This window comes from Mastigoproctus giganteus, chromosome 9 (assembly GCF_048544385.1).
Source record: "Mastigoproctus giganteus isolate SK-2022 chromosome 9, ASM4854438v1, whole genome shotgun sequence".
Classification (NCBI taxonomy): Eukaryota; Metazoa; Arthropoda; class Arachnida; order Uropygi; family Thelyphonidae; genus Mastigoproctus; species Mastigoproctus giganteus.
The window spans coordinates 65359996-65377360 of record NC_143583.1 but is presented as its reverse complement, the minus strand read 5'-3'; the positions used below and the strand labels follow the sequence as shown (position 1 = coordinate 65377360).

The 17365-nt window shown below is 38.0% G+C and overlaps 1 protein-coding gene across 1 annotated transcript in view; it reads left to right on the top strand.

The window, feature by feature from the left end:
- Positions 1-17365, top strand: part of LOC150080320 (uncharacterized) — a 44013-nt gene that overhangs the window by 9083 nt on the left and 17565 nt on the right. The window contains exon 2 of the mRNA XM_090381392.1: positions 10446-10698. Within this exon, the coding sequence (XP_090237518.1) occupies positions 10446-10698 (253 nt within the window). The remainder of the gene's footprint in view (positions 1-10445; positions 10699-17365) is intronic.

The window sequence follows — 17365 nt, the reverse complement described above, 5'->3', positions numbered from 1 at the left end:
GGTAATCGGGAAAATGTAGCTCTAATTATCAACATGATTCATTCATTATAAAGATAATTTGTCCTTACTTTGTCAAGATAATTCATCTACTATACCAAGAGGGAAAATTCTTCCTGAAAGTAAATAACCAGCTCACTCACACTTTACCATAGTTTAGAGGAATTAAACAATTGTACTCACTTTGTAAACAAACAACTGTATACACTAACAATTGAACCGTTCCTCAAAAAATAAATATGAACGTAAAATCAAGAAGAAAACTATGACTAGAACTAACACTTACAGACAACACACTCTGTCTGAAGAGACAGAGTGTGTTGTCTGTGAGTGTTGGTTTGTGCTTCGAATTCTTTATCATTATCGTACGTAATGATAAGAAGAATTCTAAGCCGTTCACACTATTCATGAGTTTTAAGCAGGGGGCTTCGGGTTTGAATTAAATCATAGCAAAAGTGGTCTATGGGTGGACAAATGGGTAGTTAGAACACATTTCCCCATCAGTGTAACTGGTGCAGTGAGGGCATGAAGTTCATAGGAGCGGAATTCTACAATTTCCCTATTTACCATTGAAACAACTGGTCTGTCTTGCTGAGTCATTTCAAAAGAGTATTTCGAAAATAGAGCAGAGTTGTGGGACTGCCTCACTAATAAGAGGGTTAAAACAGTAATTCAGATGGCAGCGAGGGTGCTCTGGCATACTGTCGAAATTCTAACTCCACCCACCGGCTTCCTTCATCCAATGAAATCAGTCATCTGGCGTTTCCTGTGGAATAAAACAAACGGGACATCCCTCTGGAAACGTTGCCTGCCACTCACTAAAGAAGGCAAATCCAAGGTCTAATGTCCCTTGATGAAGAACAAATTCGTACTGTTCTGTTCTTAAGAGCCTTGTAGTTGAACCACACTTCAAATCACAGCTTTAAGAATAGCCATACCACCAGACCTATTCTGGTTATCCATTTTCTGCAGAGATGCACAACAGTGTCGGAAGGCCCTAGGATTAAAACACTCACCTGCTAGTTCGTCACTTCCTGTTTACTCTCAGTGCCTGTTTTATAATAAAAAATATAATAGATTCTACAATTCTCATGATATATTCTCCAAAAATGGAATTCAGAAGAAGAGATAATAAAAAATAAACTTATTGGAGATATCCTTGTCGGCTTTCCAACTGGGTTGGAAAGCCGACCAGGATATCTCCAAAAAAGTCCTTGTTTTCTAAAAAGACGATGTACTGTATATTGATTTCTGACTAGCTTGGAAAGTACTTTATTTTTTTTCCCCGGAGGAAGTTCTAAAAAGTTTAATTTTCCTTTTAAATTTGGAATCTGTCTTTGGTGTCTTAATTATATATAAGACACGTGAACCGTAATTATATATAAGAAACTGCCCTGAAACAAGTTTATTGTTAACTCTTGTGTAAAGACGAATTAAAACAATTTTAACTGCCAATATTAATAAAAAGAATTAGCGTTTCGGGTTGTTCTTTTAATTAATAAAATAACGTTTTCTGTTTTATTCCTGTGAAACAGAACTAAAGAGAACATTTTACACAAATCCCACTTGTAAACTTTACAACACAAACAAGTTAGTTAATGTACGCAGATCGTTATATTTCGGGGGCATTCGATTTTAATTTCTTAATTTATTTTTTTCTTTTTCTGTGATTAATAGAAACAAAAAGTAAATAAACTGATCTTGTTACCAATTATCTATTAATTAACTAATACTGTATAAATTGTATAATTCTTTTGAGTTCACTGCGCATACCTCATAACTTTATGAAAAGTATTACTGATAAAGTAGCAATTATGGGCATCACGGAGCTTCAACAGGGCATGATTGGAGGAGCTCGTACGTCTGGTGATTTTAAAGCCGGTTGCCATGGCCCACTGTAGTTAAAGTATACAAAGAATGGTGCCACACCGCCGACAGAACTGTAAAGAATTACAGTTCTGTCGGCGGTGTGGCAGAACTGTAAAGAATTACGCAAGGTGGAGTTCATGGTAAGCGAAGGGTGCTGTACGTCGTATGGGCTGAACGGCAGATCATTGTGAGGCAGTTGACATTGCAATACAATATGGGGAATGCAAAAAAGATATCCCAAATGACGCTGGCTCGCACATTAAGATTTATGGAGTTCCATAGCAGTCTACTCAAGTAACTCTTTCCTCACCGCTGATCTTTGTCGATGGTGAAAATGCTGCGGTATCAACAGCACGCTGCGCTGGTTGGACACTGGAGGACTACAAACGAGTGTGCAGGTCGCATGATTCCAAATACCTGGTGCAACGCGTCCATGGTCCTGTTGTGCATTGAGCCCACTATCCAGCCAGGATGGGTAGTTCATCCCTACTTACCCCACATTTCATCACTGAGTGCTCTTTTAAGGCAGAGTATTCGAGAATGATAGCTACTTCCCTGAGTGGTATACTCGACGAAGATAGGTGCTTTAGGTTGTGCATTTCATCACTGATTGGTCTTTTAAGTCAGTGTACTCGACGAGTCCATTTGAAACGTCAACGTCTAACTAAACATATTTCAACGGTTATGAAGATTCATCTTCATAACTGTGTTCATCTTCTGACTACAATTTACTAATGAGAATACTTCCACGGTCTGACTGCAATTTACTTTGGAGAATACTCCCAAGGTGGGGAATTTAACTTTTCGGGTTATATTTACTTTATTAAAAAGGATTTTTTCTCAGACTGGACATTACATTGAAATTGTATGCACTGACTCATTAGCTACTTTTCATGACAGGGGTACCAAATTCATTTTGGAATCCCTGCCATGAAAAGTAGCTAATGAGTCAGTGCATACAATTCGACATCCTCCTCCTGTTGTGGGAACAGCCACCAACTCTACAGCAATTCCCAGAACCAAAAGTTCGACCAAGGGTATTTTTGTCTCAAGACTTGAACCCCAACTCTGCGATAGAGAAGTAGAGCATCACATCAGAACGCAGCAGCAGATAGAAACAAAGGCGATAAAAATGATTTCTAAACACGAGTCGTGCAGCTCTTTCTACATTCAATGCTAGCAAACAGACTTTGAGGAATTACTGAAGGACCACTGTTGGCCTGTGGGAACTATCATTCGGCCTTTCTACGGACGACTCCCTGTTCCTGGCCCCAGGTTACCAGCTAATGACTTAGCTATCGAAACAAGTGAGCATGAATGACAATCCGCGCGGTTTTCAGATATTCAGGAATCTCTTCAGGAAATAACGTCTACAAATGATTCATTTGTCTCTTCAGCCTACCAGAATTTCAATGACACTAACTCTTGTGAAAACATCTTTCTACCCTGTCACTTGCCAACAATTAAGCCAAACAACTTATGCCTTACTGCAGTATCAAAAGATGCAATTACTGTTTTCTATATGAACGCACGCAGTCTTGTAAAACATAATGATGAAATCCTCACTCAACTGACATCATGGAATCTGCATCCAGACCTGATGGTTTTTACTGAGACCTGGTTCTCTCCTGAGGTTTCAATCCAAATTCCAGACTACTTTCTTTTTCAAAGTTGCAGAGGTGATTCAAAAGGTGGTGGAGTTGCTATTTATGTTCATAGTCATCTGCGATGCTTTGCCTTTCCTATCTCAAATCTGCCTGATCAAGCTCACTGATAAAAGTGAACTCACTTTTATCCGCATTGCCTCTTTGGTGATCGGGTGTCTATACCGACCTCCCTCAGCTTCAGTTAACAGCTTCCTTGTAACTCTTGACAACACTCTTATCTCATTTCACAAGCAAATCCCTAAGTCTTCTACTGATTGGTGACTTTAATATTAACATTCTTCAAAGCTCATCCTCTCCGGTGCAAGACCTCCTAGATGTCATTACTTCAAATGGTTTCTGTGTTATTACTGATGGAGATATCCCGACTAGAATGGGAGAGTCCCACAATTCCCTTCTTGACTTCGCAATTGGGGAATGTTCTCTCACGTATGCAATACTTGATACAACTATTTCCGATCATCGTCCCATCTTAATGGTAATCGAAAATGAAATAAATGAAGCAGAGATCATGCATACTTTCAAATCTGTCACTCCAGACTCTCTCAATCAGCTTTGTCACGACCTGCAGCAGTCAACGTGGGATGGAGTGCTTGCTACAAGTGATCCTGAAATTGAAACTAACTGCTTTTTTAAGCATATCCTAAATAGCTATGAAAAATACGTGTCATATATCAGGAGCCCAGGGAATAAAAAGGCCACCAGGACAAGAGGGAAAATATGCCCGTTCATCTCAAACAAGATTTGTAATATGTTAAAGAAAATAGACAACTTTGCAAGAATTGCGAGAGCAACAGGAATCGAGGCAGATAAAATTAAATACACAACGTACAGAAACAAAGTCACTGACTGTATTCGGTCAGAGAAAAGAAAATACTATAGTTCTCAACTTACAGGTATCATAACAAGCAAGAAAAAATGGACAGTTTTGAACAAACTATTACCGGGAAGGAAACTGAAATCACGGAGCTACGTTGCAGATGTAGTTGAAAACGAGGTACTCATTTCAGATGACGAGCTAAAAGCTACTGCCTTCTGTAACCACTTTATTTCAAGTATGAATAACCTCTTTCAAGACGAACTTGACTTCAGAGACAATGAGATGAGAGAATCTGCCAAGTACTCAATCAGAAACTCTTTTTTTTCTCGTTCCTCTCTCCGATCAAGATATTTTAGAAGCAGGGAATCAATTGAAAGAAAAGGGAGCCCCTGGTTTTATTGAAATATCTCTGTCTCTGCTGAAAAAGGTCCTTAGCTCAATTCTTAAGCCACTAAAGTATATATTCAATCTCTCCTTTCAATCTGGTAAATTCCCTTCTCAATTCAAAAAAGCAATAATCATCCTTGTTCCAAAGGGAAACCGCTGTAACTCCATCAACAACTTTCGCCCAATAGCTCTACTCTCAGTTTTTGCAAAATTATTCGAAAAAATTCTTCATAGCAGACTCATGGGTTTTCTTGAAGAAAATCAGCTCATCCATCAACAACAGTAATGCTTATCGCTCTAAAAGATCCACTGATCTTGCAATTGTTGACTTCTGTTCAAGGATCATTGATAGTCTTGAAAAAGGTCACTATGCTATAGCACTGTTTCTTGACTTATCTAAAGCTTTTGATTGCATAAACCTTGGCGCGCCTCCGTAGCCAGGTGGGAAGGACAGCAGTGCGTAGCACACGCTTCTTGATTAGACCGGGGTTCGAGCCCGTCACCACCAAATACGGAGGATGCGGAAAGGTCAATGACCACCGCATATTCCCGGAGCAATATGGCCTTAGTTGCTAATGCTCCTAAAACCAAATAACAAACAAACAAACAAACAACATTGCATAAACCATACTATTCTACTTAACAAACTCAATAACCTTGGCTTGAGAGGGAAAATTAACCTTCTCCTGGAAGACTACCTTACCGATCGGCCGTTTGTCGTAAGAACAGATTAATCATACTCCGACATCTGTTATTTCTCCAGGGGAGTACCTCAAGGCTCACTTCTTGCACCTATCCTATTTGTTCTTTACATCGATGAATATCTCTCTCTTCTTCCATCTTCTCACCTAGTAGCGTATGCCGATGATATTTCCATCCTAATCACAGATAAAGACCCTAATGAGCTTCAACTCAAAATCTCTGCCTTGCTTTCTGTGATGCATAATTGGCTTCAAAAGAATCAGCTTATACTGAATCCAGAAAAGTTAAAATATATGGTGTTTAGAACGAAAAACAAACCACTAAATATTGATTTAGACGTAACATACAAAGAAAAACAACTTGAAAGGGTGAATGAAACCAAGTTTCTCGGAATCTGGCTAGATGATAAGCTAAGTTGGGCAAAACAAATGATAACCCTTCGTCACTAGCGGGAATACTCGCCAGGGCCTCTGCCTGGGTGTCTCCTTCTCTTCTCAGATAAGTATTCCTTTCTTTAATTCAGCCACACCTCACCTATGGAATCATCTCATGGGGTACCACCAGCCAAGAAAACTTTGCGAGAATACACTCCATTCTCAATCGATGCGTTCGTTCAATTTTGGGCCTTCCCTGGAACGCATCGGTTAGTTCGAGATACAAGGAAGTGAGACTCCTAACCATCTACCATCTATTGCAGAAAGCCGAGGCGATCCTTGTTTACAATGCTATGAAGACAACAGACTTTTCCCCTCTCTTCAGATCCTTTTTCATAACCACAGACGAAGAAGAAATGTCATACAATCTAAGAAATGAAACCAGCCTGAAGATTCCGTTTTTCAGAAAAGCCATAGGTCAGAAAAGTATAAAATACAGAGGTGCTAAAACCTGGAGCAAACTTCCGGCAAAAATCAAAAATGTCACTTCACTAAATCAATTCAAGAAACTACTAATTGAACACATCACCAGGGATGTCTGATTCAAATTACCTTCCACTCAACTCCTGGATTTTAAAAACACCAACATGGAAATAATGTACAAATGTTAAAGGAGGCAGTTGGCAAATAGTTTGTAAATTTCTGTGCATGTTTCTCATCATTTTTCTTTTCTCTCATCTTTTAATTGTAAAAATGTTCACAATGATATTATAAGTAGTGATGCTTTTCGAAGTCTTCTGTAAAGAAATGTACAAAAAACTCCAATTTATTTATGTTTTTCCTGTTGAACATTACCTGTACAATTTCAGAACTATACATTTTTTAATTGTATATTCATAATTTTTTTAGGGAACACCCCCTAAAAAGCAATTGGATTATGTGTTCTCCCTCCCTTTTTGCTGTTATCTCACAAAAAAGTGTAACATAAAATAGGGATAAATAAATTATTATTTTATATGAACTGCAGCGCTTCAATATCTTATAATGGTGCGGGTACATGAAGCGCAGAACTTCAATATCTTGGAATGGAAGATGACAAACAAACATAATATTCAGTGCTCCCTCTACAATACTCGTATACGGTATATAGATAGCCTGCGTGATATGTCCAAAAAATGAAATAATCATTGTCAGATTTCTATGGTCCAATTTTAATGATATGTATATATGGGATGGCTCGACGCAGATTTCTCAAAGAGACACTTGGGAAATTTTATGATCCGTCCAATGAGGGTCGAGTTACTAATTGCGGATGAACTAACAGACAGGTCATCGACAGACGGACGGATGTGGTGAAGCCAATATGCGCATAAAAACACTGAATGAGTACGAATGTCCATGTACAGTGAAATAAGCCTGCTGTGCTTTGTTCTAGCTTAGATACAAATACAGCAAGATAATTATTGCGATACTTTGATGGCCTAGGCTACGTTCACATCATCCTTAAACATCGTGCTTCTGCTGTTCATACTCTTCGTCTAACACGCTATATTTCAGCGAGTCAGTACCTCCCCGTATTCAACAGCAGCTTTTTCCCATCCATCATGCTCACTCAACCTCGGCAAATTAATATGTTAGGACATCAAATTACCTTCGATACCCGAACAGCACTTTTGCATATTTTTGAACAGATTTTTATACAACCTCCAGTCTTGATTAGGACAAGATAAACAATGTTTTCCTGAGGTCTTTAATGGTCGCCATGCTTCAGCTAATATCATCATTAAACAACATACTTTTTTCTGGTAAAGCGAGACTTCGCCTGATTACAAAAAAATAACTCCAAAATATTTTTATCCCGTCGAATTTTTGAAAACTACCGTTTTTCTCGAGGACCGTCAAGACCTGTTGACCTTAAATAATTAACAGTGATTAATGACTCTGGGTGACATTCGTTACTATATGACAGTTCGAGACAAACTGCAACATGTTCTGATCAGGTTAAGTTATAGCTCTAGGCCGCAAAGTAGCACAAAACTGTTTCAAATTCTTTAATTCTTCTTTGACTTCAAATCTTTTTCTTCTTAGGATTTATTACATTAGTATTTCTTCTTAGGATTTATCCTCTACCTAAAATCAAAATGTAAAAGTTATTCCTTCATTCTTTTTCCACTCCCTTCTATTCATGGCTGATCTCACACCCTCTATCCACGTCCTCCTTGGACTTCTCTTTTTCCTTCTCTGTGTGCAATCTGTCGTCCTCCATTCTCTTCAGATGGCCAAACCACCCCAATCTCTTTTTCTCTATTTTATCAATAATGGTTTTTTTTATTTGAAATCTACTTCATCTCTTCAAATTCTACTTCAACGCTTCAAATCTATTTGTGAAATTAAAGGCCTCGCTCTTTTTGGAAGAACAACGTAGTTTCCAACAGTTGAAACAAAACTTTCCTCTATTCTAGGCGGAAGTATCCGCCGAGAACAAGCAACATTTCCCCTGGTGAAGCGTTACTTATTCAAAGCAACGCAATACCTCGCCCACTCGTTGGGAAGGTATTCACAATATGAGATATAATTAAACGATGCATTCATATTAACTTGGATAGTAGAAATGATGTAAGTGCAGTACCCATGCATAAACAACTCTTTCAAAACTTTCATGGATTTAGTGACACGAAGATAAAAAGAGGGGTCTATTTCTTTGGTCCACAAATCAAGATGTTAATGAAAGATAGTTATCAACATGGGTTGCCTTCAAATCAATCTGCGAAAACGTTATATAAAATCGAAGATTATCAATATGAACTTAAATTCCTTTTAAATGTTCGTTTTAAAATTCATCATGATTTCCCAGGATGGATGGATGATTTCCCGGGACTTGGATGATGTCAGTCATGAATATGGAGATGATTATACCAGGTCGTTTTTCCACAGAAAACTGTTTGGAAGTAAGTGGAGTCTGAACATGTTTTCGATTAGAGGTAAGCCAGGTGGTCAGTATACAAGCGGGAATCAGAGCTGAAATGTTAATTTTCTCAAATTAATATGTGGTTGCAAATCTGAATATCTTGTTTTTTTAGGAAAAGAAACAAAAAAGTTTAAATCTGCCGGGCAGCGTGCTTAAGCTACTTAAATATCATATGGAGATTTTTGTACCCAAACCAGTAATTTGGTTTAGAATTGGTGTATTGTGGTAGAAAAGCTTGCTAGAACTAATCGCAACTGAAGGATTTTGCAGAAGACATTCTATAATGGTGTATATCCATAAAGATATGAAATAAAAAGTGAATTCGAAGGGCACAAAGGCATTCTTTATTTGGCCAATAGAAAGAAATACCATCAAGAAACGCTTAAATTTCTTTTTCTGGTGGGATTTTCTGTAATTTGCATTTCAGAAAGTTTCTTTTGAAAGTTGAAAAAATACTAAAAGAAAGAAGACAATACTCTCTCTCTCTCCCTCTCTACAAAAAAAGAAAGGAGAAGAAAGAAAAGAGAGAGAGCGACTAGGCTAATTAAATATCCTTGTTTTCGATTATTCATGCTTTCACTACATTCTCGTGATTGGTCTATTTTCGTAGACCCACACACTGGAATCCTTTTTTTTGTTGTTGTATTGATTTCTTGATTAAAGCTAGCGGTGCGTTTTTGGATGTACTTCTATTTTTCTTTTCTTCTTTTTTCAAGAGGTCTTCGTCTTTTACCCATTTAAATTTAGCTGCAGAGTTGAATTTGGTTTGTCAGTGGAAACAGGTTATACTATAATTATTTTTATCATTTGGGTTTTCAATTATTCGCAGCTTAATTCAATAAGAGATTATTCTTCTTCGTCGGTCCTAGATTCTGTCCCAAGTAAATCAAAATAGATTTTCACATTCTTTCCATCGAGTTTTGAATCGGCAAAGAAATAAATTATTCGAAATGTCTTCTTGACAAGAAATTGAATTTGTTGTATTCATGCAATATGTCTCAATAAAACTTTTCCATAAAAAAGGAGGGAGATTTCTGACTTACATAACCCTATGAAAAGAAACAACAGTCTACGAATCATGTTTTAGCACAGCAAAGCACTTCATTCTCTCTTTAATACAGCGTGTGGTCTTTGTGGGACACTTTCCATCGTTTTGGTGACACATATCGATTGATATATTTCTCCATTTCTTCAGTAGAACAGATTTTAATTGTTCGTGACATTAATCTCCGTGGATGAAAGGAGAAAGCCTTTCCACTTTGTACCACAGAAATTCTGTTGTGATTTGAGATGCTGCATCGATCAGTGTCACATTATTTTCATTCCACAATGCATTCCATTTGCTGACAATATACTGACGCTTCGTGGCCTTTATCTTTTTGGCTTTCTTGGCCCAAATATTAAAACAAACAAATAAACCGTCCTGTACAGTATTTGCATAACCAGTTTGCCTAAACTTGGCTTATTTATTAGTGTCTCAATTGTTCTGGTAACATAGTGTACAAATAACTTGCAGATCAGTAGCAGAACGGCTTAATCATTATTATTGCTAAGATAATGTTTTAAAATAATTGGGGATGAATTGGTTTTACTGTCGAACTGTTGTTTAAATTTAATGTGAAATGTTATTGCAGAAATAATTCTAAGAATAAAAATTCTTTCAGGATTCTAGCGTTATACCATCGTATTCAATTAACATGATGGAAATTGCTGACCCCAAAGAATGCATTGTCATCGACTTCCGAGAGAATTCTGCTTATGCTTCACAAGATCTTCCATTCCCCACTACAGCTATGAATTTAACGCCAAAGGAATGGTTGCTAGGACAACTGACAAGACAACGCAAGACCTTTGACTGGGTCAGGGAGTCTGAATATGCTTTCGAAGGACTTTTACTAATGAATGTAGAACGCTATAGTAAGTGTGAATTGTATTTAGTAGTTTGGATGTCTGTCTAATTTTATAAATTACAAATATTGGAATCTTTCTGCTGAAGAAGAATTTAAAAACAAAGTTTGATGTTACATAATACACAAGTTTCTTAGAAAGCATAAATATAGATATTATTTATTTATAACAAAAAATAATCAGCGTTGGTCTAAACAACTACAAGAGAATCATCAGTTCCACGTGATTTACAAAGTACATCTTGTTCTGTAGAATTTTCATTTTTGATTGAACAAACATGGAAATATTTGTTCCATCAAATATTCTTTTATGTTCATTGGAAAATAAATTTCTTTGCATTTCTCATTCAATCAGAACTAATGCAGGGATTAGTGATAGAAGTTTGAATTATCCTTTAACCAGAAGAAATATTAAAACTGCGTTAATAAGACTTCCGCATGAGGGGATCGTTGATCCAATATTTAACTAAAGGTATGCCTCATTTGAACCGTATGTTAGCACAATGAAAACTTTCCATTCTTAATGTTTGAATTTACTATCCAGTAAGCTCCAATAAGTAACGCAAGGATACTTACCGCAGATTGTTTCCTAGACATCCAGACTAGAAGGAATTTTTCTAGATAAGCTGTCTGAGCGACAAAATGGGTTAAAGGAGAAACATCAAAAAGGAATAGTTATCCATCAATGCGTCTGGCAGAGGGGATGGAAGACAGCATGGAGGCTGCAGTTATTGATTTTGTTGATTTAGACTGTGTAAGTGAGCTTCTATTGATTAGAATCCAGACATTGAACAAAATTTCAAAGAGAATGTTGACATCAGTTAAGTACTGGACTTTCAAAGGCCGGCAGTGGCTGCCCATACATCTAATCTTTTAGTCTGCAGATGGAAAAGAACTGCTCAGCTAGACTATTTGTTTTCATTCTTGGGTTAGTTAGGGCAATATCCATCCTTTATGTCTGAGAATGCTTTTTTTGCTTAAGGCACCATTACAGGCTAATGGATATAAATTAAATTGAGATATTTAGATGCGACATCCACGTGTATTATGTCTGTAAATTGTATTTACTATACGGTTGATTTATTATGAAATAATTGGTAATTCAACTTTTTCCTACCCCGAGTGGAAAAGACCCCGAAATTAAGTCCATAAAATTTTTATGGACACTTCAACACCTTTTACTGATATGAAAAACTAATAATAAAATTTAATAAATATTCTTAGTAATTTCATTTATATTACCCTACGAATTTATTACAGAATCTAGGGTTCCGATGTCTTCCACGCGCTCTGAGGTCACCTTAGCAACTTTCACGAATAGGATGGATGTTCAATCGCTCATGATGGAAGCCAGCGCCATAAGAGTTTTCTCCATTTATTGGGTTCGCAGTGAGATCGTTCACCTAAAATTCTCTTATATATTCATTTTGATATCATTTATGTGGTGGGTTGACTTTCGCCTCAGTACTACACTTTTTCGGTGAATATGTAGTAAATAATACAGTTTGCTGTCTCTTCATGAAGAGCGCCATGGTGTCTACGTTTTTCATCCACTCAAAAAGAGAGATCCCTCAGATGAAAGAGGATATCTTAAGATAAAGCAAATAATAGCTCATCTAACTTCAAAAAAATATAGAGAGAGTTCATACCGCTTGTTGTAATCACAGATAATGTCATCATTCGTGTAATTTTATCACTTTTATGAAGGTTCAGAGGTATACAAATACACAGAAAAACGGTTTTAGTTATTTCTTGTTTTGCCTTATCGCAGTTTACGCATGTGCAGTGGCAATGATTACGCAACATCCCAATTTTTTCTTGAACTCCGACACGCTGAGTTTTTTTTTATGGAAACCCCAAAGACGAGAGGTATTAGAACCTATAGTACTTAGTATCGTGCTTGGGTTGGAATCTACCTTCCTCAGAGACAACATACTATTATTGTCAATATTGCTTGTTCAAAATCTTTCTCCCCTACTACTTGGGGTTCCCAAGAGTCTTGCTTATGACCTCTTCTATTTAGTATTTTAATCATTGACCTTCCTCAAATAGTTTCAGGATAATCCGTTCAAATTGCCATGTTTCCCGAATCGTTGCTTCTAAAGTCTACTCAACCATTTAAACCAACTGAGCAGAGCAAATTCAACTCCAACAAGCTCTAAGCAAACTCAGACAGTAGACTTTAGACAACAGACTATAAATCCATCTAATCCATAATCCATCAATCTATCTCTTTCTCTCTTCCACGTCATGTAATAATGTCGGCTATTCCTCCTATATTGGATCAGCTTTTATTCAAAAAATTGAAAAAAAATTACTGATTTAGGAGTTATCTTTTTAAGAAATTGCTCATTGCCGATTTTGACAACCATATTTTTCTTGTCATCAGAAAATCTTTTAAAATAATTGGATTCATGAAAACTTTCCACTAAGGATGCTGTCCTGCACAATGCAACCGTTCTGCCAGTCATTCACCATGCCTCTGTTGTTTGGATGTTTGGAATCTCTACAAGAATATTCTCTAGAAGAAGCTCGAAGCTGTTCAGCGTAATTTCGTAATGTACTTGACCTCCAGGAACCCTTTGTCCTACCACTCATGACGTCAGATAAACCCCAGCTGATTTCAAGTTTCTCTATAAAATTCTCGCTGGGAATTATGATTCTCCGGAAGTATTGCAGACTTCCATTTCCCTTTGAGGCCAACCAGATATCAACAGACACTCCGTATCCATCCGTCCAACAGCATTATTAAGGTTTTACAGAAAAGTATCTGGGACTTCATTTACCTTATCCAGTTACATGAGTCTAAAAGTAAAACAGAACTAATGAATTTTTATTTTTAATACCAAAACTACAGATTCTATTTTTATGAAAGTCTGTAGATGGCACTGTATGATGAACAGTGCATATATTAATTTAAATTTCTCTCTTCTTGCAATTTTATACACACTGTCAAGATAATGTGGACTTTATAATTTCCAATATGGATTTCTATTACTTAAACCAGCTGTCCTCACTAGGCACCGAATCCATTTCTTTAACGGAGTTAATTTTTCTGTTATCACTTCGATTTAGGAAAGACAAGAACTTCTTTTTGCTCTCAATGAACGACATAATAAAGGACACACTCTCGAGCCATTTCTAGGCAACGAGGCAGCTAATTCACCGCGACAGATGAATAGACAAGCTAACGCTAACGATTAGGGTCTGTTCACGAATAGCTGGACTGTTATTCGAGAACAATTTGGTCTCCAAGGCAGCACGAAAAGAGGGAGAAATAAGAAAAAGATGAACAGAGAAGAAGTTAACTGTTGTCACTGGGGATGAACACAGCAATGAACTGTACTTAGCTGGACCAATTGAAGGGAAAGAATTCCTTCCCAATGGGAATGAGCGCTGAGCGGAAAAAATTGCCCAATAAGGAGGATCATTTTTCTATTAGGAGCGCTCTGGTTACGGAAGTCTGTTCAGACATCTTAGGAAAATGTTGTAGCACAGCGAACGGTGATTATGGAAGGTGCAGAAAAAACCGGCGATAAGAACAGAAAATGATGGTTGTGTAAGGATTTTTCCTGCATGGTTTGCATCTCATTATAACAGAAATAGGAGTTCCAGTAGAGCGAAAGTTCGGTGATGAAATGGGATGGTGCCATCGCAGATTGGCTTCTCATAAAATATTATTTAATTTACAAATTATTTAAATCTTTAATTGCCGAATTAATATGAAGTACGAATAACCCTAATCAGCTTATAAAGGTTTACAGTTAACTATAAGTAAACTTCAACGAAATACAGTTACTTAAACAATTGGTGACGTTTCTGGACTCCGTGTTGAATACTGTCATCAGCCACAGACAAGAGAGAAAATTTTATGAATAAAATTTTATGGATTCATAAAATATAATCATAATCATAAAATTTATAAATCCAAAAAAATTATGAATTCATAAAATTTTATGAATAAATTTTTAATTGGTAAATTATCCCAATTTATTCAGTGAGTTAACCCATTAATGGGTTAACTCACTGAATAAATTGACGGCATAAACTACTATCACTAAGGGGTGTCACAGAAACCTAGTACTCACTACTTGTAACCATCCAGTGCACTTTTCCCAAGATTGGATTCTCAGCATCTAAAAACTCCTGATATGATGCTTGTCGAAATCCGCCAGAAGCTAACAGAATTTTAAATTGAGTGCAGGTCATGCCTTGCTACTTATAATAAGCAAATACGAAATACCCCGAGTGCAGACAGCCGGTCGGTTGCCTAGGAAATATCACTATAACCAAAATATTTATATTTCACACTTCCTTACACTGTTGTGATTACTCTTATCGAACTCAGACAAGGCGGAGCGGTCTTTCTATCTGCCTTGCACGCCTTTTCAGTTTTATACTCCATCGACTTCTCTGGTGCAGAGGATTATTCGCTGCCTATATAAATTACTCGCTTTCTGACCGAATACGAAACATCCCTGGCTTTGACGATAGCGGTAAATCGAAACTGATTTGCATTAATATTTGCAGTAGCGTTCGATGTCTTACGCAAACGAATGAATTAAGCCGAGAGACAATTTCTGTCTTCGATGCTTTATCCAATTTTGTGGTCGCGTGTCGTTTACGTCCGATTATATCCGATAGAAAGTTTTAAACAACTTTTAAACGAATATCTCGTAGCTAGAAGCATAATGGTGGCAAATTTAAAGCAGACACAAATCGAAGGCACGCTCTAATAAACAAAGTGGTAAAATTGCAGTATCGGGGGATTTGTGTCGTCTTACAAGTTGTTTAGAATTCTGGTAGAGGAATTTAAGCCCATGAGAGGTTGGCAATAGCGTGTCTATAGATTTAGAGAATTAGTACGGTTGGATTATCTGTTTTGTGGGATGAAAAAAACTCTAGTTCCTTGAGAAACAAGGATGTCGGATGCAACCTTCGCCTATGAACAGCTACTTCAGCCATGATGATAGCACTTTGCAAATTCGGTAGCGAAAGGATTCCAATTAGGACTTAGTGATATTGATTTCACACGATCCCTGATATTCCATTTTTTCTACGATTTGTTTTTCGATGATTTGAACAGATGTAAATAGCTTCAATGCTTTTACCCAATATACACTGAAAGGGCAGAATTCATGGGATACCTGGTTCCTGGGCAACGCGACGTACCTCTTGCTAGTGGAAGAACCTACTGCTTGGCAGGTATACAGGTACTCTGCATTCACGTAGACGGTAACTCGATGTCAGTATGGATAAACGTCGTGAGTTAACCGACTTTGAAAGAGGGATGATAGTGGGTGCCCGACGCATGGGTCACTCTATCGCGGAGATGGTACAGAAATTGCACTATTCCCATTTGACAGTATCAAGAATGTATCAGGAACACGTCATTTGTCAGTGGTCAGGCGCGCGGGTGCATAAGTACACGTGCCTTGAGTGACCGGGGTTCAAGCCCGTGACTGCTGAATACGGTGCTGTTTCTTGTATTCTGTCTATCTTGTTAACTCCTCTGACTGTTTGGTCTTCCCGGAGTATAAACAGAAAATTTATTTATTTTTATTTCCGGAATAACATCTCATCGTGGACAGCGCTGTGGGCGGAGAAAGGTTGCGGGTGTACGTGGCCGTCGACGTCTGTATCGCGTTATTTCAGCAAACCGGAGAGTGACAGTGGCACAAATCACCGCCGATTTCAACAAGGGAGGTGCCAGAAACGTCTCCACCAAGACCATCAGGGGATCATTAGCCGCAATACGTTATGGGAGCCGCCGACCCACCAGAGTTGCATCGCTAGCACTACGACACAGAATTCTACGCCTCAATTGGGCGAAAGAACATCGGCACTGGACCTTGGATGATTGGAGACCTATCTCCTGGAACGATGAGTCCCGTTTCCAGTTTTATTTCGAGCGGACGGGAGGATGCGTATCTAGCAGAAATCTGAAGAAGCTATTCACTCGTCATGTCAACAAGGAACTGTTCAGGCAAGTGAACAGTCGGTAATGGTCTGGGGTGTGTTCAATTAGCACACGTTGGGACCTCTGGTATGTCCAGACGAATCTCTGAACGGTGCAGCTTACGTGTCCATCGAAGAGCATTCTACAGATTTTAACACCATGGAATGGCTCTCCGTTCATCGGATATGTGCAGCATCTGTGGGATGCTGTCGTAAGGTCCGTTCGAGCTTTGGATCCTCCACCCAGGAATGCGACAGAATTATGGGCAACGGTCCAGCAAGCATGGACGGAAATACCAGTGGAACACCTTTGTGAACTAGTAGACTCAATGCTTTCGCCCGGATAAGGGCGAAAGGTGAGCCTACCCGTTACTAGGTAAGCATCTCATGATTTCTGTCCACTCAGTGTACGCGCTCGTTTCATATTTTACAGCAATTAATCAATACCTAAATAAGCAAGTTACGTTGGTTGTATCAAATGAAGATTTGTACATGGTAATTTGGTTCCCTTGAGGATAAACGTGTTCCTCGTCGCCAGTGAAACTATGTCACCCTAATTACGTTCTGGAGCCATTGTCAAGACCACCGGCATTAATTCAGTGTCTGTCTCGTGTGGGCTGCAAATAACAGGGTTGACGACGGTTAGCGGAACAGAACATTTTTACGTCGTTCTGTTAATGGTTGCAACTTGTACGCTGCGCGAAACTTCTGAGCTCAGA